General features: G+C 39.0%; 1 protein-coding gene across 6 annotated transcripts in view; it reads right to left on the reverse strand.

Moving 5' to 3' along the window:
• Positions 1–21,537, reverse strand: part of astn2 (astrotactin 2) — a 250,188-nt gene that overhangs the window by 13,333 nt on the left and 215,318 nt on the right. For all 6 annotated transcript variants that reach the window (XM_077585480.1, XM_077585479.1, XM_077585481.1 and 3 more), the window contains one exon: positions 5,298–5,439. In XM_077585480.1, the coding sequence (XP_077441606.1) occupies positions 5,298–5,439 (142 nt within the window). The remainder of the gene's footprint in view (positions 1–5,297; positions 5,440–21,537) is intronic.

Consider the following 21,537-nt stretch of genomic DNA (forward strand, 5'->3'; position numbering starts at 1 on the left):
GTCGAAAACGTATCGCGCAGCCTGTTGGTTTTCGGCAACTGCTTTGGCAAGCAAACGGGGGCCTTCGCTCGGAATCTGACCCCGCGCTGCAATCGACGGGCGGGCGATACCTGCGAACCTTTTTTCGACAATGGTTTCACATGGCCATCCGATTATTACATTTTGGATGGGGAAGGAGACGCTGGAAAGAAAAGAAAGCGGAGGCATAAGGAAATGAAAACGCAAAATAGTTGATGTACTGCCGAGTAGAGAGAGAGAGAGAGAGAGGACAACATATAATAAACCCTATCCCCCAAATGCTCATGAGTCATTCTTTGGAAAGGTTGTATGGGTCATTTAAGAACTAACAACTGACCTTTTTGGGGGGAGCTGGGGGCGAGTCTTGTTGTGCAACAACTGGCGCGCAACATTTGACTTCAAATATATCATGTTAACTCATTTGCATGGCAATCAAAAACAGGGAAAAGAAATACATTGTCGTCTATTTCCGTCTAATATTGTGCTATACCGTTCGCAGGGGTGGCAAAAGGGGGTCCCCGTTAATAGGGCGGGGAAACAAAAGTCCACGGTTTGCACAGGCCAGCGATAAGATGGATGGGGTGGCAAAGGAATTCCAACAAATGGACTGTCTGGTCTGGAGACTTGCTTTCGGAGACAATTAGAAGCAGCTGAGGAGTAATCAGGAAGACGTTGGGCAGTTTGCAGGAGATGAGGACATTGTCCAACAATGCACACGGTCGAAAACAAACGGGAGGTAGAAAAACATCAATCAATGACACATTTTTGGGGTATGAATGATTCATGAGTCAAGAGGCCATCCGACGTGAAAATAACTCATATAATGAGTTTTTCGTCAGCAGCCTTGTGTCCATCTTCATTGTCAACAGAGAAGGATTAGAGATTCAAACTGACTAAATTTTGCAAATTTATTGGACAATTGTTGATGGCTTAGAAGCGTTTTTTTCTGTTGGTAATTAGTTTCAGTGTGCATTTCCCAAACTTTTAGTGATTGCCTGCTGTTCTGCCTGTGTCCAACAAGATTCTGTTCTCTAACAATGGCAAAATTGAGAGGTGTTTGTTCAATTAATCGATGAATGTATTACAAATGATGTTTACTTCTACGTCTTTCTATGAGCCAGGTTTACATGGGGATGTTTTAGTTAATCAGTTTGAAATCATTCCGAATGAAGATCTGTGGTCAACTGTTCACATGTGACGTGATCTATTCCGATCTGCCGTTTACATGCTCGCCTCCTTGAACTCATTTCCTCCCAAAAACGTATAAATACGTTCCATTTTAAATAATTTAAGTGTCCCAAAGACGTATTTATACGTTTTATTTTTATGCTAGAGCTTACAGACGGCTTTCTTGTAGCCTCTCAACTGCAAAGAACGGTTGAAGAAATAGTAGTTATTACACAAACAGCCAGCAGGTGGCAGCAGAGCAAAGAAAATGAACCAGGGCAGTGTTAGAAAAAAACTCAATTACTTAGAGAAAAAAAAAAAACTCAATTACTATTATTAGATTTGTGAATAATGATAAAACATAGCTATATTCTAATGCTAATTGCTGAAAAACGGAAACCGATAGAACTATATATTTTTTTCCTGATGAAAGAAGAGACTTTAAGCTTTCTTTTGGTAGGTTCTATGTTTTTGTAACAATAGAACACAATATTCTGTGGGCCTTGCAAAATCAGCCAAAATTCAGTAAAAGCTGTGAAAATGACGGGGAGTGAATGAGTTAATCAGATTAGCCCCGCGGCAGCCGTGGGACGCGCGGACATCGATCACGTGAAGTGAAAACAAGATGGAGTTCATTTTTCATTTATCACAGTAATTGTGATCATTTTACCACTTGTATTGAAGCAACAGCTTGATAAAAACAAGTATTTTAAAACAAGTTCTCCCCTCGCAGACGAGCTCTTGGCAAGACGCTGCCACTTTAAAGGGCAGAAACGATGACGTCATGACGCTTTTACATCAGGACAGAGTACGCGCTTACCGGACGTTCCGATTGAACTGTTTACATGACGCTCGTTCAGATTGGCGAAAGAAATATGCCACTTCTGTGATTATGAATGAAATTCCATTCAAATTTAGTCTTTTTCATTCTGATTAAGGTGTTTATATGGACCATTTTCATTCTGTTTGGCCGTTCAGATTCATTCTAATCGTAATACATGGCTCCACGTAAACCCGATTTATGACTCCTCTAATCTCTCTGAGCTCAGTGGCCACTTTCCTCTGACAACATCCTGTTTAAAGCCTAACGAGTGGCGAGGTACTGTTGATCGACTGTCGGTGTCATCTTGGTCTCATGATGTCAAAATGTGAACAGCATTATGAAGAGGACTGGTTATTGATTGAACGATTCTAATCAACGTATTGGATCGAACAACCATTTTTTTTTTTTTTTTTGCCATTGCATGCAAAAGTTCAGAGAAGGCCAAACAATGCCTACATGTAAAGGTGATAGGGCCTCGTAAACCAATGCTGCTGGAGTGTGGTGTTCGTGCACAGAATTAAACCTGCAACTTTTGAGGATTGTTCCTATGAGAAGAATTTAAGTAAAATGCTTTTCAAGATGAGTCTGTTTTAATTGCTTTGTTCAAAATTTGTATTTTACACGAAAGGTGTTGTATTCAAGGATAAAAAAAAAATATATATACATATATATATATATTAGAAAAGTCTTTGACTCTAAATATACTTTCTGTTTGATGATTTAAAATTAATTCCAAGATTTTTTAGAAAATAGTAGTAGAAAAATGCGATTAAACACAATTATATATATATATATATTTTTTAAATATATTTATATATATTATATATTTTCTTTTATGCATCCCTCTACAGTATATTCTTGCATGGCACTGATGCAACCTCAGGGCTACACACAAAGGAGCTTGTGAATCCCACATTGTATGATTCTGCACTTTGTTGTTTTTGTTTTTTCTTCATCTAATTTGATCATTTATAAACAGTCTTATTAGTTTAAGAGCACAAGCTAAAACATCTACTATCCCCAAAACATCATCACCGTATTGTATGATTTAGACATGTTTTTAAAAAATTACTAAAATCAATTTAGATGATTAAATCAAATGAGTTCAACAGTATCAACGCTTTACTATTTTTAGAATAGAGCGCTTTTCAAATGGGAGTCTGACGTTGTCTCCAATGCAAGAGAAAGGCTGCTTCAGTAATGATCAAGTCTGACGCCAACTCCAGTGGAGGTTTTATCTGGCTACCTGATTTAGACAAGTGTGTTTGGCTGCAAACAGATGTGCCCTCAGACGTAATTTCGACGGAAATTCAGCCCTTATCAGTCCAAAACAACGCTGTGAAGAATGCATAAACAAAGATAACAAGGCAACAAAGTTTGAAATTAGTCTCGTTTTTGTAAGTTCGTGTAAGTAGAAGACAGATTTCTTTCGATTAACCCAATGGCCATTCCCCAAATATTCTTATCTACTGATGCAACTTTTGGGAAAGTCATGATTGTGAAGCAAAAATGTTGATTGGAATTCCTAGAATGCAGAATAAAGTATTAAAAGCTGTAACATTTTAACAATCATTTCACAACAGTACGCATGTGTTTTGACCTGTTTCAGTGTAATAAATGTGTTTTTTTTTTTTTTAATTGATTTATTTTCTTACCAAACCGGATCACTTTTATGTCACGTGTTGATATCAATGGCCGTGCACATACTGTCATTTAACACATCATCATTCCCACCGATTTAAATCATGGACCTGTTTTTTTTTGTGGTTGAGGGGCTGCGTTGAGTTTCTCAAAACAGACCAATGCCACCATTTGGTTACAAGAAGCTTGCTCCTCTATCTGGAAATACACGGAATGCTCTTAAGAAATGGAGGTGAATGTCTTGGAGTCTTGGCACTCAGCGGGTACATACCAGATTCTTCTATCTTTGTCCCCCACCAGCACATCATTGCAGAATATTCAATATTACCACAAAGCTGATTATGTCTGTTCTTGTTTTACTATCTGGTGCAGTTCACAGTATGATGCTTAGCAAGGTTGTTGATTTTGGAGTTTATGGTTAGCCTGGCTAAGTCTAGGATCTGATAAAATATTGCTCGGACATTGATAGGAGACAGTTCAACCCTTCTATTTATTACTACCTCAGAGGTACGGAGGTGAGTCAAACTGAAGCTTGTCCAGTTTGCTCTGATCTCCTTCAGACGTTTGCTTTGGCAAACTTGAGAACTGCCAAAAAAGTTGTTGGAGATCTTCACTGTCAGTTACCGTCTCCCGATTTCTGCACGGTATCCAGCAGTGCTGCTCTCTTTTTGTATTGTTGTCCAAGAGCTCTGCATAATGAATTTCTGGAATTAACCCTGGAGAACCCACGGGGTCAAATTTGGCCCCTATAAATTCTGCTACTCAAATAACAAAGACTTTTTTTTAATTTAATTTTTTACAAATTTAACTTCAAAAGCCCAGAGTGCCACTTCTGACCCCTGCTTGGGGCCATCTAGTGGATGAATATTGCACTTGCATGAGCCAGAGTGGTGGTGACAAGATGGCTGGCAACATGCTGTTTTGTTGAGCTGGAAATCAATCCAAACAAAACCATCTTTTCAGCAAACCATCAGATGGTAAAATTTTTTTTTTTTTTTGTTAATCTATTTCATATCATGTTGCAGAATGCCTAGGAGTATGTTTTATATATATATATTGATAAATTAGCAACTCTGAGCTAGTTCAAAAAACAAGGGTTAAAATTGAAAAAAAATATATATATATTTTGGTGTTCAGTGAACTTATAGCAGTCATTTAATGTATAATTCATAATTTTCCAAAGAAGAAAAGGGTTCTTGGGTTCTCCAGGGTTAAAACAGGTGCCACTTTCTCTCTCAAATCTCCATATCAATCAGGTTTTCCTAGCCTGGATGAAGATGTTTTGCTTTAAAAATACCTATTTTAGAGGCTCCTAACATTTCTGAAGCTGGAAGCAAAAGTTGTACAAAAATTCTTGGCTTTTGATCGAAGAACATCCTAAACACCTCCCACATTTGTTCTAAAATTTGGATTTGTTGAGTTGATTGTAGCATCGCCAGGGCCTTGTCAAGATCACCTTGATACTTTGTCCAATGACATATCACAAGTTATGTACCGGCCAATACTTCCAGGACTTTTACAAAAGAACTGAGTGAATACGGTCTGTTCTAGTCGTACCATGAAAATGACCAACTGACAAAACTTGAATTCACCAAACAGCGTTGTTAAGTTTTTCCCAGGAAAACTTGGCAAAGAGCACCCAACTTACTTGTAGAGACTGTCAGGCTCCAGGCACTTGAAAACGACGGAATAAAGTAGCGTGTGGGGATGTTCGCCGTTCCTTTTACCGGGCACAATGCAGGACGAACCCAAACCCGAGAAGAGATCATCCAGCAAGCTCAATACTTCACCTGGCGGGGGGATGGAAATCGGACAGAAGATTAGTGAAATGAAACAAAGGTTCGAAAAGAAAGGTGAGTAGAATTGCTCAGCTATACAAGATTTGACATAGTACAACATTTGGAAAACAATGCAAACAAATGTGGCATGATTCTGAATAATTTTGACGAAAAAAAAAACATACTGAATGACTGCTGACTTTTTGGGTCATACAAAAAGGGTGGCAGGCAACTTTTTTTTTTTGTGCAGACCCACATTGCTATTTTCCAGAGCTCGTGGGGATGATGGAAAGGTGGGAGCTATCAAAACAGTTGAAAAGCTCTGAAAAGGTTAGATTTCCAACTATTTCTACACACAGGCAAAGGGTAGCTCAGTTTAAGTTTATAATACAAGCGCCAACTTGTAAATACACGACTAATCTGGCTGGCAGGCCACAAAGTATGAAGAGAAGTTGGAGAAGGGACGGAAAAGTATGAACAAACTATGAATGAGTGATTTGACCTTTCTGTTGAAATAAACGTGAGTACACAAGAATTTCCTCAAATGCATTCCTGTGCTGTTCTTCTTTCGCAGGTTGAACTTTCTAATTCATGTCTCAGATTGCATGTATTTTATTATTATTTTTGCTGCACTATATTTTTATATATGTTAGTAAAGTACATCCATTATATTAATGAGCCATATTGTAAATTCAAACAGGAATTGAAAGGCAATTTAATTTGATAGTAGGACATAAATACCATATTGCCGCAAATTGCGGCCATCACTTTAATTTGAATTTGTCACCACGTAACATGGTCCACTTACGGGTAGAGTTTGTAGTTAAATTATTTTTTTTTGTATGACCTAACAGTAGAATATTATTAAAACAATCTTTTGAAAAAGACGCTTCTCTGGCACCATCTTATGCCTCTAATTTTGAATAATTATTGTAAAAGTTGTCAGCGCAACAAAATTAGCCAATGAGAGACATACATAGAGTCTAGTAAAGAAGGCAGTTAAAACATTTTTTTTTTGGCTGGATTATTTAACTCTGGTTTGCAACAAAAGTTTAAAAGAAGAAATTGGAAAGCTCTCGTCTTCAAATCAAGGGATTTAACGGTTGAGTTCAAATGCATATGGACATCAGCAACAAGCGACACTGGCGTCACCGTTCTTACCTGGTCGTCAGGTAAATTGATTATCTCTCTTATATTTTGAATTGATTGTACACAAAAAACAACAACATAAAACCGCTAACATTTCATGTTTGGCATAATTAAAATGTCTAATGCGGTTGTCTTGGTGTGCGGCCGTAAATGGGCGAGTGAACTGGAGGCATTTATTTGGATCGAGATGGGGGGAGAAATGAAGTGAGGCTACATTCAAATCTTGCTAGCAGTTTGAAACCAGCATACTCACTTTCTAAAATAAATAAAATCCAAAAAAAAACGTACATGCTACTGTTCAGTGCTAATTGAACTCTGCTGCTAACCAAAACAGCAGCTTTAAGTGTGGAAACTTACCAAGCTCCCTACTCACTATAACATATGATCTAACATCCACATGTTGTATACATTCATGTTTTTAACTCTAGCTTCACTTTCTTTAATATTGTACAAAAGTAAAAAAGAAAAAGAAAAAACTGTTTCTAGAAATAAAGGTCTCACCCCTAATGGATACCTCTCCCATCTGTAATTGAATTTTCCAGGAATAAAGCATGCACAGTCAAAGGCACGCTTTTTGGAAAAGAATCAAGCATGTTATTCACTTTTACTTATTTTTTTTTTATACGGTTTGTCTTTTTGAATCTACTAGCAAAAAACAACCGACCTAGCTCGATACAAACTATGATGATTACGTTTACATTCATTTAACTGATGCTTATTCTGCTGCCTGCTCTATACTAAATAATCATTCTCACCACCAACATAACGCCAGCATTTTAACCACCAAAGTAATTAACACGCCAGCATTTTATGGAACAGTAATTATCCCACACAGACCACTTAATTATTCACAGATATAATTGCCAATGATCTATTTACTCATTTTAACACTTTGGCTTCATCAAGCCTCTGTTTCACCTTTCACTGCGTCCAAATATTTAAGGAATGTCAACTGGACGGCAGTTTTCAAAAATAGACCAAGACAGCTAAGTGCAGTGTGAACAAAAGCCGAGGAGGAAAACAAAAGAAGAGAGAAGAAACACATTGATGACGCTGTATGAAGAATGAATGATGTCAATCAGCGTTTCAATAATGAGAGTAACGTCTGCCTGCATAAGTAAAAGCCACTCAGGATGGGCCTAAGTGAGTATACGTCATTACCACATACTCTTGACCCATATAAATCCAATGATAGGCCTACTGACTCATGTTCCTCTTGCGTAACCATGTCCAGGGCATCTGGTTAATCTGGTTCTAGCAGGATGGAGCTCATTGATGGTTTGGCTTCAATCTTTCTGCTTTTATACACTGTATATCAAATATTCAAAATGTAATTCTGGATTTTAGATTCTCCACTATTGGTTTATCATCTCAATTGCCTATGCATTCATTTATAGGCATTCATTTACACTTTAAAAAAACATTTTTTTTTGGAGACATTCATCCAGGTGTCGACAGTGAGCGTTTCATGTTTGGCTTGGTATAAGTGAGGCTAACTTAACTTAACGAAAACGGACCACTCAATTAACCCTGGAGAACCCAAGAACCCTTTTCTTCTTTGAAAATTATGAATTATACATTAAATGACTGCTATAAGTTCACTGAACACCAAAATATGTTTTTTCAATTTTAACCCTTGTTTTTTGAACTAGCTCAGAGTTGCTAATTTATCAAAATATATATATAAAACATACTCCTAGGCATTCTGCAACATGATATGAAATAGATTAACAAAAAAAAACACAATTTTACCATCTGATGGTTTGCTGAGAAGATGGTTTTGTTTGGATTGATTTTCAGCTCAACAAAACAGCATGTTGGCAGCCATCTTGTCACCACCACTCTGGCTCATGTAAGTGTAATATTCATCCACTAGATGGCCCCATGCAGGGGTCAGAAGTGGCACTCTGGACTTTTGAAGTAAATTTGTAAAAAAAAAAAAAAAAAGGTCTTTGTTATTTGAGTAGCAGAATTTATAGGGGCCAAATTTTACCCCGTGGGTTCTCCAGTAAAACATTTGCATAACTGCCCCACTGAAATCCAAAACCCAAACTTAACACTGCTTGCGACCATTAAAATGTCTTTGCGACCATTTGCAACCTTGAACAAACTCTGTAAAAAAAAAAATAAAAAATCAACATCCGCTACCCTCACAAACCTTCGGAGGTCAGTGGGATACAGTTTGTAGAGGTCTACTCTATACCACATCACTTCAAAACCTTAACTTAACATTTGGGAAACCATTGCTCAAAGGTTTGACCCAAACTTAGCATTCCAATAAGTGTTCTTGAAAGTTCCAAAGCCCAAGCAATAACATTTCTGAAATTGTCTCCAGAAGGTATAAAACTAACTTCAATTTTCAGAAAATTTCTTTGGAAAATCCCAAACCCAAGTATATTTCTGAAACTGTTTCTTGAAGTTAGAAAATCAAAACTTTAAATTTGAGAAACTATATGTAGAATGTCCAAAATCCCAATTCATTTAAACTCAAAATTTAAATTTGCGAAACTGTGCCTTAAAAGGTCTGAAAAGTGAACTTCATATTTATGGAAACATTGTCATGGTAGTCCAAAACCAAACTTGAAATTTGGGAAATCATCTCTTGAAGGGTCGAAACCCTAACTCTGCAATGTAGAAACCAATCCCCGAAGGTCCTAAACCCAATCTTGACATTTGGGAAACTGTCCTTGGACCATCCAAAAAATGTGTCCCTCAAATGTTTACCATTTCATAAATAAACCATTGAAAGCCACATACCCCAACTTGAAGGTTAGCATGACAAGACCCACTTAGTCACAAGCTCACGTCTTCATGTGTCTAACAGCACGAGGACTTGACAGGATACCAAACAACGAGCTGACGACATCTCTCAGTGAAGCTTGAGGCGGCTACTGTATTATCATCCATTTAAGCTCCTTAATGTTTGTTTAGAATCAAAAGCCCTTACTGACAGAACCCAACCAGCGCATTCCATGGGTCAGCAGCTAAAGTATCGGATGTACCTTCACGACCACGCTTGAAATGTACTGTTGGCATTCGCTAAATGCCACTTTGTGAGGAGCTAACCAAAATGAGGATAAAATATGGAGATCATTTTACCTCTTGCCTAATCCTGTAGTGAAAGTGACGGTGTTACTAGAAGAAATCAAATCAATTGCAGTTCATTTGTTCCAAAACAAAATACAAATGGAACTTCTTGAAACTTGATGTTGGCAAATTGACAAAACGTTGTATGATTCAATGAAAGTGTGGATGTGGATGATTCTAAAATATAAGCAGGAGGCTTTTTAGCATGTTATTTCTAGTCACCAGGTTAAAATGCACAATATTGTTCAAATGTCCACAGCATAGTCTTATATTAGCGCTTTATGGCTATCGACTATTGTCATGACACTGAACATATGCACGAACTCTGGAAAAGTATAAAGACATTATATTTGATAAACATGACAAGAAAAACCTAATGTCAATATTAAATATCCCTGTATAAGTAACAACCTTAACATCGACCACAAATGCACTCATCTCTTGCCTTCCAATTGGCTCAAAAGTTCATCGATAGTCAAATTGGAAAAATGTTTGGTAGAAAAACTACAAACTAACAAACGCGCAATTTATGGTGTGCCTGTGGTCAACATTTTATATCAATACAAAAAAAAAGTGAAGCCAAAACACAGCACACAGCTGGCAAAAATTACAGCCCCTGAAATTCTATTACGGTAAAAGCCATTTTGCGTGTTCTCCGGCTTACATGGCGATTACAAAAGGCTGATGCCAAGGGATCTTTTTTTTTTTTTTTGCCAGCGGAGAGGGGAACAAATGATAGCAAATCACAGGGAGGTGCAGAGGGACAACATGAAATGGATGATGTAATTCCGTTAAATCAAACATATTTGTATAAGAACCGCCTGACCCAGACTAACCCAAATGTTGTGAGAAGACAAAGAAAGCCCTGGCAGGCTGCCATAACACAACACAATATAGCAATAAAATATGGACGGAAAATACATTCAGAGAAGTCCGCCTCAGTTGGACGGCATCGTACGCAAAGGGAGTTGCATGGCAGGAAAGGACCAATTACAAATAATGAGCAGAAAAGCAACACATGTATGCGTTAGAGCACATATTTTTACTATGCACACTGCAGCCACATGCACGCATCACGTACATATTGCAGACAGTCCACCAACATGCACACTTTAAGGTGGCTTCGTTTAAGGTGAAATCAAGTTTGAGTCAAAGTTGGGAAAGCAACGGTTTGGGGCAAGACAATTTCATGCGATTGAAACACAAAGCCATGCGTGTGTACGCACAATTATGTGTTAATCCACAATGTCCATGGGTTCCAACAGTTATTTGAGGGAGTGTGTTAGAATTTTTTTTTTTGTTTAACCAACACCCACATTACATCATAATCATTTTTTTATATTTATCAAGACAAAATATTATTCTTATTAGCAAAACTTTAGCATTACTATGAGTTTTGATTTTCTAGTTTAGTCATAGTAAAAATATACGTATACGGTATAACCAGCCTTATTATCGAGACTCATGACGGCTTGCGGCCGTTAAACGATCAGGAAATAATAATTAGAAGAATAAAAAAAAAAGTCCTTTAATTTCATGCAATGTTAACCCTGGAGAACCTAAGAACCCTTTTCTTCTTTGGAAAATTATGAATTATACATTAAATGACTGCTAGAAGTTCACTGAACACCAAAATATATGTTTTTTTCAATGTTTTTTTCAATTTATTCCCTAATTTAGGATTAGGGCGAAATTTGACCCTTTGGGATTTAGGGGTATCATTTCAAAAAATCTGAATAACAAAAACTGTCAGTAAACTATTTAGAATTTAAGAAAATAATCAATCAAATACACAGCTACATTGAACAATATATTTTTTTTGTTTTATTTGTTGCATTTTAGCCATCTTGTCACCACCACTCTGTCTCATGTAAGTGCAATATTCATCCACTAGATGGCCCCATGCAGGGGTCAGAAGTGGCACTCTGGACTTTTGAAGTTAAGTTTGTAAAAAAAAAAAGGTCTTTGTTATTTGAGTAGCAGAATTTATAGGGGCCAAATTTGACCCCATGGGTTCTCCAGGGTTAAGGAAAAATGCTATATTGAGATATTTAGGTTTTTCGCTTAAATTATTTCATTGCTTTTGAGAAATTGTATGTATCAAAAGTAAATTGGTATCGGTATTGGTGCCTACTCAAGAGTTGAGTGCTCGTACTGGTATTGGTCTGAAGAAGAAAAAAAGTACTATCAAACAATCACAATGAACACTTAAGGAAGGTACTATAGATTATATAGCAGATATGTAATGTCAAAACATTTGCCAGATTGATAAAAGTACGATTCATTGGTTTATGCATGATTCCATTGGGTAAATGGACAATTTACTACAATACATATATAAATAAATACAAATACATCCCCGAAATTAACAAACACTGAACAAATATATAAAATCAAAAATTTAGTTCTTTCCCCACACATTTTTCCTAATTTGAACTAAAAGATTTAAGATTTTTTCTACATAACCAAAATACCCTTTTTTAATTATTATTTTTTTTTATGTCCAACACTGGTAGCATTTATCTTTGGCGAAAAAATCCATCCACCTCACAGGTGTGGCATATCAAAATGCTGATTAGACAGCATGATGATCACACAGGTGGGCCTTGGTCGGTCCACAATAAAAGACCACATCAAATTGTGCGGTTTTATCACACAGCACAATGTCACAGATTTGCAGGACTGTCTATCAGAGCTGTTGCCACGAACATAATTCAATTCAATTCAAGGCAGAAATGTTCTGGAGAGGACAAGATGACATGCGCAGTAGATTAACATGGGAGTTTGAAAGAGAGTCTGTAATTATCACAGCTTGTGATTGGCTGACATAAGATTTGCCCTCTACCAACCAATCACCATAATGTTTGTTGATGTCATCCCCGTGTACAAAACACACTTCGCAGTACCATGGCTGCGAATGGCTAAATGGATAGCACGGTGACTAAACAATGGCCGTTCATCGTCTGCTACAGTAGACTCTTCTTTTGTCAGGTAAACAAGCTCCAGGCTGGATTTGAGACCTCTGAGGTTTGTGCAAAAAAAATTCAATTCAGTATATCTGTACTCCACAGCCAGCATCTTTACACCATATCATTTCTGTGCAAACTGTGAGAGACCGTTTCAGGGAGACTCATTTGCATGCTCGTCATCCTCATCGGGGTCTTGACCTGACTGCAGTTTGCTGTCATAATTGACTTGAGTGGGCAAATGCTCCCACTTGATGACGTCTGGCGCTTTGGAGAGGTGTTCAACTTCACGGATGAATCCCAAACAGCGCGTATGGCGTCATTTGTGTGTGTGAGTGGTTTGTTGACCACAATGTGCGGATTGATTGGCCCGTATTGGCGGCGGGGTTTTATGGAATGGGCAGGTGTATGTAACGGATAACGGACACAGGTGCATTATTTATTTTTTTTTTTTTACTGGTGGCCGTTTGGAATGCACAGATATACCGTGAAGAGATCCTTTTTTCTGATCCCCCCAAAAAGTCAAACTGCACATTGCCTTTCAGAAGCCTTTTATTGTGCGCAGCCTACAGCACATCTGTGGATTATTACCTTGATATACAACACCTGTCAAGTCAATGGATCATCTCAGCAAGACAGAAGTGCTCACTCAAACGATTTAGACGTATTTGTGAGCAATATTTAAGAGAAATAGCCATTTTGCATACATAGAACAAGTCTTGAAGTTCAACCCATGAAAAACGAGAGCAAAAAAGTGTTCCTTTTATGTTCTTGTTCAGTATAGTTTGATTACCCAAACTTAAAATAGATCACTGAAAATAGTGAAAACCTAACCCCGATCTCTTCTGAAACATCAGCAATAAGTGGTTTGAGCAAAATGTATTGTGTTTTTACCACATCATGTCCAGGATGTTTGTCAAGTGCATTTTTTTGGGGGGTGGAGGGGAGGGGGTCAAAATGTTTTATTAGTGTTTCCTTGCACGGATTTAAACGTGCAATGATTGCCTGTGTTGCTAAGGGACAGATGTTAAGTACTTTTTGTCCATGTTTCTACATTTTCATGAGGATCCCAACGATGGCAAAAAAACAAAAAATCAGCAAATGATCAAAAATAATCCTTGGACTATTCTTGGCTCAAACATTTATGTTTATTGCCTAAGTGCGCTGTGTAATATGTAGTGAAAATCTACTACTGATAGGAATTAATTGCTCTTCAAAGGCAGCCAAGCACGACATTCCCTTTTTCTTTTTTTGGCCGGCACCACAACAGCTCGATCGCTCAACGGCCTGGTTGTCATTATCATCGGTCTTGGCGTCATTGTGCTTTTAAAAGAATGCTTGCAAATATTCCACTCCACTTATCCTCTTGACTGTATTCTTTTCTTCCCCCTCCAAACATGTGTGCCACTTGTGCTCGTCTGGGTCCCAATCATTGCATAAAATGGATTATGGAAATTACAATATCAAGAGTGAAAATTGGGATTTGAAAATGTAGAGATTGCCTTCTGCAAGAATCTGGATTTCATGTTGTAGTTACAGTAGAAGTCCTACTAGGTCCCTCTGTACCAGTCTGTGGCGTCCTGACCTTGACTGTTGCCTTTAGCCTCAATTATCAAACTGTCCTTCCTTCCTTCCTTTCCTCAGTCTCTCCTTTGGTCTCTTGAGGTCTCCCTGATTTGTTGGAATTGAGATGTCTCTGGGGTTGGTGAAGGACTCTGGTTTGTGGCCTGGTGGGTGGTGTCTGGTCGGTGCTGGATTTCACTTTCCTTTCTTTGGTCCTTCCTCGGGTCTCCCGACGGCCTCACGACTCTGGCTGGAAGTGTTCGGTTTAGGTGAACGGTATGGGATTTTTTAATAGGTTTTAGGTGAACTAATGAATACACACACACTCGCATGCACGCACGCATGAATTTATAAAATAAATAAAAATAAAGGAGAGCAATGATGATGACATGTCAAATCGGTAAAATTACCGAATGAACAATACTGAGCTCTCCAGAGAAAAAAAAAATATATATATATCAAACTTCAGACTTCATTTCAAATCTAGAAATATCGGAAGCTGTATTGTAAAACTTGTTAGCACAGTAGCCTACAGGTTAAATTATAAGTAAAATTTAAGTAGTAAGTTTAAATTTAAGTAAGTTAACGCAAATATTAAAAGCAGTTTGACACCGTCTTAGACACTAATCACTGATGTAACATTGTTTTGAGACTGTTAACAAGTAATACCGTACATGGATATCAATGCCTTATTAGGCTGTTATTTTGAAGTTGGACATCGACTTCAGGCTGGCCGGATCCGCAATCAGGCTGACAGAGCTGCAACATGCTTTGTACACACGTTCACTAACACGATCAAACGTGGCATGTATGTGATTATTTTTAGCACCCGTACGCACCTGCGCACCACTTATCTGTTAATAGAAGAAACTCTTCTGCTCAGACGACCGGTGATCATCTCAGACTATTTGGTCATGAAAACAGTAGCGAACACTGGACAAAAGTACTTGGAAACCGCTGGTTTTGAATATACGGAATGGACTATGACGGAACTTCAAGGTACCACTGCAGATAACGTTTTGATATTCAGGTTCAGAGTTTGACCAGGTCACACGATGAAATAGTGCTTAGCATGTCTGCTTCGCGCCTCCCGTCCACAGTCAACAAGGATCGACCCCAGTTCAGTCACAACCTAGGACGTGTGCTCTAGAAAATGGTTTTGACCATAAAATTGTTTTCATCTGTAATGTATTGGTTAACATATCAGACAGTGCAGCTGCAGTGGGACTGATTTACGCTGGGTGCCACATCCACATTTGGTATTAAAAAGCACCAAGATGAAACAACAAGACGTCTGAGTTCAGGAGCATCTGGAATTATGATCAACATGAACTAAATGTAGTTCATTCAATAGTGCATACTGAGGAAAGATTGATCACTTTTGGTTTTGGATAGCAATTCAATCATTCTAACGTACTTGAAAAAATAACCCAAACCAAACTAGCAACTTTCCGACTAAAGGCAGTAGTCAACCAATTCTGTACAAGTCTAGCTGGTACATTCAAGTCACCATGAAGAAAGTCGTACTACAATTTATGTCCCGAATGGCAAAATGACTCAGATTCAAGGCACGGCGTAAATGCGTTCACTATCGATCAACATAAGTCCTGTCTCAGATTCATCACGTTCAAAGATTTTTCTTTCATCGCTGCCGTTGTAACCGGTCCAAAACAAACAGTAATGAATACAACGTGGAGCTTGTCAAAGTTCCATTCTGTACCCTGCATGACTGAGCGAGCATTAAAAAAGGTAGAGGAAGAGAAAGCAACACTAACGACGTGTTTGTGAGGAGGCATAAATGGGAAAGAACGGGCGGAAAAAAAAGAGAGGGAATGCAGAAACCCCTTGGCCCCCTGCCTGCGATCTGCAATCTGCTGATGGCGAGGCTCGTGATGAGGAGGTGCACAGCATCCATTTTTAGCGATGAGGTCATCTTTAATTAACAAAACAAAGAGAGTCAGCTGTGTCACTCCAATCTGTTATCTGCACCCGTGCTCAAGGACGCCGGTTATCTCCATATAATTCAATCTCTTTGAATGAGGGCTTATCGACGCAATTGTGCAATGACGGCACGCTTACATAAACAAGGGAGTGGGATACCTCGTCGGAACATGAGGCAACTAAAAGGGACAGTCCAAATGTCATGGGTATGCCTGGCTGGAAATGGCAAGAGGAAGGTGCAAAGATCAAACGGTTGGTCGCATTTTTACGGTGCAAAATTGCGAGTGTGAGATGACATCATTCCCGAGTAGCCTCCAGTTCTGCTGCCTCTTTTCTCCTGCCCGTTATTCCCGATGGCTTTCATGCATTGTCATATAACCGCTTCACACTTCACACACGCCGACGATCCTCGCAGTCACTCCATCCCGACAAGAAAAAAAAAAAATCCGGTCTCATGCAGATGTAACACACACAAAATGGACCCGTAAGTTTTTAATTAGCATTAAACATGCGCACGTGTGTGCACATAAAAGTGTCGCCTCGGCAGAAGTGTGATTTAAGGACACTGAAATAGTGACTGACAAAACAACGGAATCGAGGAAAGGTGATGACGGAAGCCAGAAGCTTGTCCACATTCATCACGTATACGAGGCGCCTTCCACTTAAGCATTTTATTAGACACTTTTCATAACGATTTTGGCACCTTCCCTTTTCCTTTTGGGAACTCACCGAGAGAGACAGGAAATACAGACGTCTGACGTTACAGACTAGGTAAGCCGCTAATCACTCCCATGCAGTCAAAACATAACACGCAATTTACTGCAAAACAAACTGAAGTGGCAATAACCGTGTGAAGTGTTTTCCTGCTTTTGCAAAGTAGACACCTCACAAGTTACAACTGCACAGATTCTCCGGCTTGACCTACATACCGCTGTCGGATCAATGTGGCCAACCCTTAGGAGGTCATTTTTGGAAACTGATTAAGGCTATAAAGGGCAGGTTAAAAGGACATGCCGAAAACGTCAATAAATATTAATTTTCAGACAAAAAGCTTTACAGCTAGTATGCGTCTGATCTGACCACCAATTTTGACTTTTGTATCAAAGCTGCTTTGACGTGCCATTGTGGATGAATGCCCAACCTGACACTAATGCATCAGTGCTGCTTATTCAAGTGGCTGCTTGGTGAACGCTGCCCCTGACTTTGTGTGCCATCTAGAGGCCGTCAAAGTAAGACCCCAGTGATTTGGGTGCTTCCCAAGAGCAATTCCAAAAAAAGGGGGAAACATAGTTCTACAGAAAACAAGAAACATACATTATAGGAAAATATTTTCAATACTCTAATCGTGATAATACGGCACCATACATGCAGATGGACATACTAGAGAAGCTATTGTACTTAGGATTAGAAATGTGAGGACCATAGACCGTAAAAATCCCTTAATAACGAACTCGTGGTAGCATCTGTGTCTTGGCTGCTGACTACATTAAACACTAAGTCAACAATAGTGTAGTTTGATTAAAAAAAATAACAACCCAACCTTGTCTTCATGGACATGCAGAACCAGACTGAAGGATCTTTGACCAGGCTACTCAATTCAATATGACTAAGTCAACAATAATCAAAAAAAATTATTCAGGATTTCACCTCAATGAGCATCAAAATAATCAAAGTGGATTTTTTTGTAGTTTTGCCACCACAGAAGGTCATCAGTGATGGCAAAGACAAATGTGATGCCTGAGACCAGTGGTTCTTAACCTTGTTGGAGGTTCTGAACCACACCAGTTTCCGATGCACATTCACCAAACCCTCTTTATTAAAAACAATTTTTTTTCTTTCAAATTCATGACATAGGTATAGGGTTTACTGCTGAAGAAAAATTAACAGGGAGACTAGCCTTTTCATCTCTTCACCATGAATTTAAAAAGTGCTGTGATTCTTGTAAAGGGGCGGCATGGCTCAGTGGTAGAGTGGTCGTCTCCCATCCGTGAGGTGGTGGGTTCGATCCTCACCTCTGGTGACCATGTCGAAGTGTCCTTGAGCAACACTGAACCCTGATTTGCTCCCATTGGATCTGAAAACGTCTTGCATGGTAGCAACCGACCACTAATGTGTGAATGGGTGAATGTGAGACTTTAATTGTAAAGCAGTTTGGGCATTATATGGTGCAGTTAAAGTGCTATATAAAAAGCAGAGGTAGGCATCATCATTGATGGAAGTGCCCACCTTTTCAGCACTTTCAGCAAATGCTTGATAATGCGACGCCTTGAGAAAATGCACAGAATGAGCACCGAGTGAAGCAGGATTACTTCTTGTCGATCGCGTTCTGTACACACGGTCCTTCTCAAACTGTGAATTTTTGTGAGGCTTCGCATTATCAAGCATTCGGTAAAAGTTCTGAAACACACACCAAAAGGTGGGCACTTCCATCAATCATCAATTCCAGTCAATGACAATGCCCACTTCTGATAAAAAGCAGCCCATTTACCATTTGTTACCCATCTCCATGTAGCTTAAGAAAGTGTTGGTTTAGGTTTGCAAGATAGCTAGTTTTACTGGACTAGAATTGCTCAACTTGGCATTGCAAATCATGCAGTTAGGACTCCCATCCCTCAACTCAACTTTTTATTTATAGGGCACCTTAAAACAACTGCCGTTGTTTTCTTAAAATGGAACCTAGGGCAGCGGAGACAGTGAAAACAGCAGAGGCCCTAGAAATGAAGCCTGTGGAACACCATACATTTCACACTGCCATAGACCCAGACATGGAAACACATGGTTTGGTACATGCATCTCTGCCCAGGCTGCTCATTAAAAGTCAACCCTAATTATAAAAGCCATCACCCGTTCCCCCCATAACCAGACACAACTCTAATCCCTCAACAATAAGATCCTGGAACTGATTAAACCCATTCACATTATTTCCACTGAGAAAGAATTGTTTGTTGTATGATCAGCGTCCTGGAACACATTGTGGTCGACCTTAGTCTCCGTTGTAAGCCAGGCCTCAAATGACTTATCTTCCATTCCTTAACACAGGAAGAAACAGGCCGGGGTGACGTTTTTCTTCACTAGCTATTCAAACACAGCTCATGTTTGGAGTCTTTTCACTTTTACACACCCGGCACACTCACTCGAGACTGCATGCTGTGAATCACCGAGTCACAATTTACATGCCAATGGGGATGAGTTATCATATTTGAAGACTATAAATGCCATCACAACTCACCTTTACATTTGCTTTTATTCAGCACTTGGGATGATCGACTGCCATCTGCGGTGACCTCATCTTCACCTGCACTTCATCTCTGTGAGTCAGTGTTGCTCTCGCCTACAGTTGTGGGAACAGGTGATCCCTCTATGTCTGCTACGAATCTACGCCTGGCTCCAGTAGTGTTTTTTGTTACGTCAGGGTCTGTGCATTTGTATGAAAATGACCTCTGGAGGGCCGTGCTAAATTATGAATGAAGGAAGCAACGTTCAAACAAATGTTTAGTTTTTAAGGGTTTTTATAGCATTTCCTCTGATGTTTCATTTATTTTTAAAGTTGCATGTTGGTCGCATCAAATGTTCTTGCTGCCCACAGGCCGTAGGTTACCCTTGGTCTCTATATCGTGCCTTTCCACATTCCTGAGCATCTGTACTTACTTGCTCAACACTCACTTTCTTAGTGGGGTAGCGCAAGAAAGATGACTGCCTCATGTCACACAATGTCCTCACCTTCAAGTTTGCTGCAAGGACGGGTCGATTGTTCCTAGCTACGATGGCCACAGCCTCTCCATTGACCCGCCCGAAAGAGGTGTGTCATTTGCTGGTGTGCATCAATTTAGCAGAAAACATTGCAAGATAATTTGCTTTTTTTTTTGTGTGTGTGAGACATAATTATCATTTATAGATCCAGAAAACTTACTCCACCATGGGAAAGGACCTGGTTTCATGAACAGTTGACAGTAACTGCTGCGCAGGTTTTCTTTTTTGATTTTTATTCAATTTGACATTTTGTCAACTGTCAACGTCTGGCGAATGTTTGGCGGACGTTTGCGACCTTGAATGAACCCTGACGAGGAAGCAATAGGGATAGACAAATTATCGGGCGAGCCGATTATCAGCGCCGATATTCAGCATTTTGACCAATAACAGCCGATAACAGATACATTTAAAACTGTATTGCCTTCAGGGAACTATTATTTTTTTTTAAGTTAACTTTAGAAGAGATGCCGCTAACCCTGGGAATCCTCTGCAACTTCTGTCTTTCATGTCAGATATTTAGATTTTTTTTAAATTTTTTTTACTGTACAGTAGATAACAACAGGGAGGTACAGTATTTACTTGTAAAAGTTTTTATTTAAATTTTTTAAGGCGGGCTAATAACCCTGGGAGGTCACTCAACTTGTCTATTGACTAAAATTTAAAAAAGAAAAAAAAGAAAAAAAAATCCAATATTTTGCAAATCTTAAAAGTTGTTCAGTAAACATGTGCTTCAAATATTTAACTTTTATTTTATTTTATTTTTTTGACAGCAATATTTCCATCACAGTGAGAGTCCTCGAGTTACGTTGTACACGACCCACGTTGCTTGGACTTTACGGCGCCCATGACTCTTCCGTAGCACTTTCTTTTTTGTTATTTTCCCACAGTAATCGCGCCATTTTAAAGTTATTTAAAGTTGTTTTGTTGTTACCTCCAGCAACGGACGTCCATCTAGCAGGTCGGCTTGCCATCAGGCGCGTCACATCTTCGTGTTTAAGTTTGAATTAGCTCCGCTCTGCCGTCCGTCAGCAATGAATATCCGTGCGGAAACATGAAATATTGGTTCCGGCTCTTCTGGGTCGTGCAAATTATTATTTTTTTATTATTGTCCAAACTATTTTGATGTAAATATCGACTTTAATTTGACTTAAGTCGAAATTCGGGTTACATTGCCAGCGTAGGAACGGAACTCGGCCACACCTTATATTGGCTCCAAATATCAGTTATTGGCCTCCTTGACTACTAATAATCAGTATCAGCCCTGAAAAAAACAACAACATATTTGTCTATTTCTAAAATCAACATTCGCTACCTTCACAAACGTTCAACCCCTCCGTGGGATATGGGCTTACGTTTCTACAATGGATCAATTGAAATAATTTACATATAATTTCCTATTGGAACAATATATTCAAAATCAGAAAAATCAGCATCATTGGAACGATTGTTCCAGCATAGATTTGCGCGTCTTCGTGCAAAGGTGAATGGACTTGATAGCCAAGATTTGTCGAGACTGGGAATAAAACGGGAACACTTTAGGAGTAGGCTACGTTTGCGTTTATCAATGCAGATGTGCACACCACTTAGCGACGCAGTCCAGTGCCAGGCAACTTGCATCCAATGACATTAGCAGACACAGAAAAAAATAATTCCT

This window comes from Vanacampus margaritifer, chromosome 14 (genome assembly GCF_051991255.1).
Source record: "Vanacampus margaritifer isolate UIUO_Vmar chromosome 14, RoL_Vmar_1.0, whole genome shotgun sequence".
Classification (NCBI taxonomy): Eukaryota; Metazoa; Chordata; class Actinopteri; order Syngnathiformes; family Syngnathidae; genus Vanacampus; species Vanacampus margaritifer.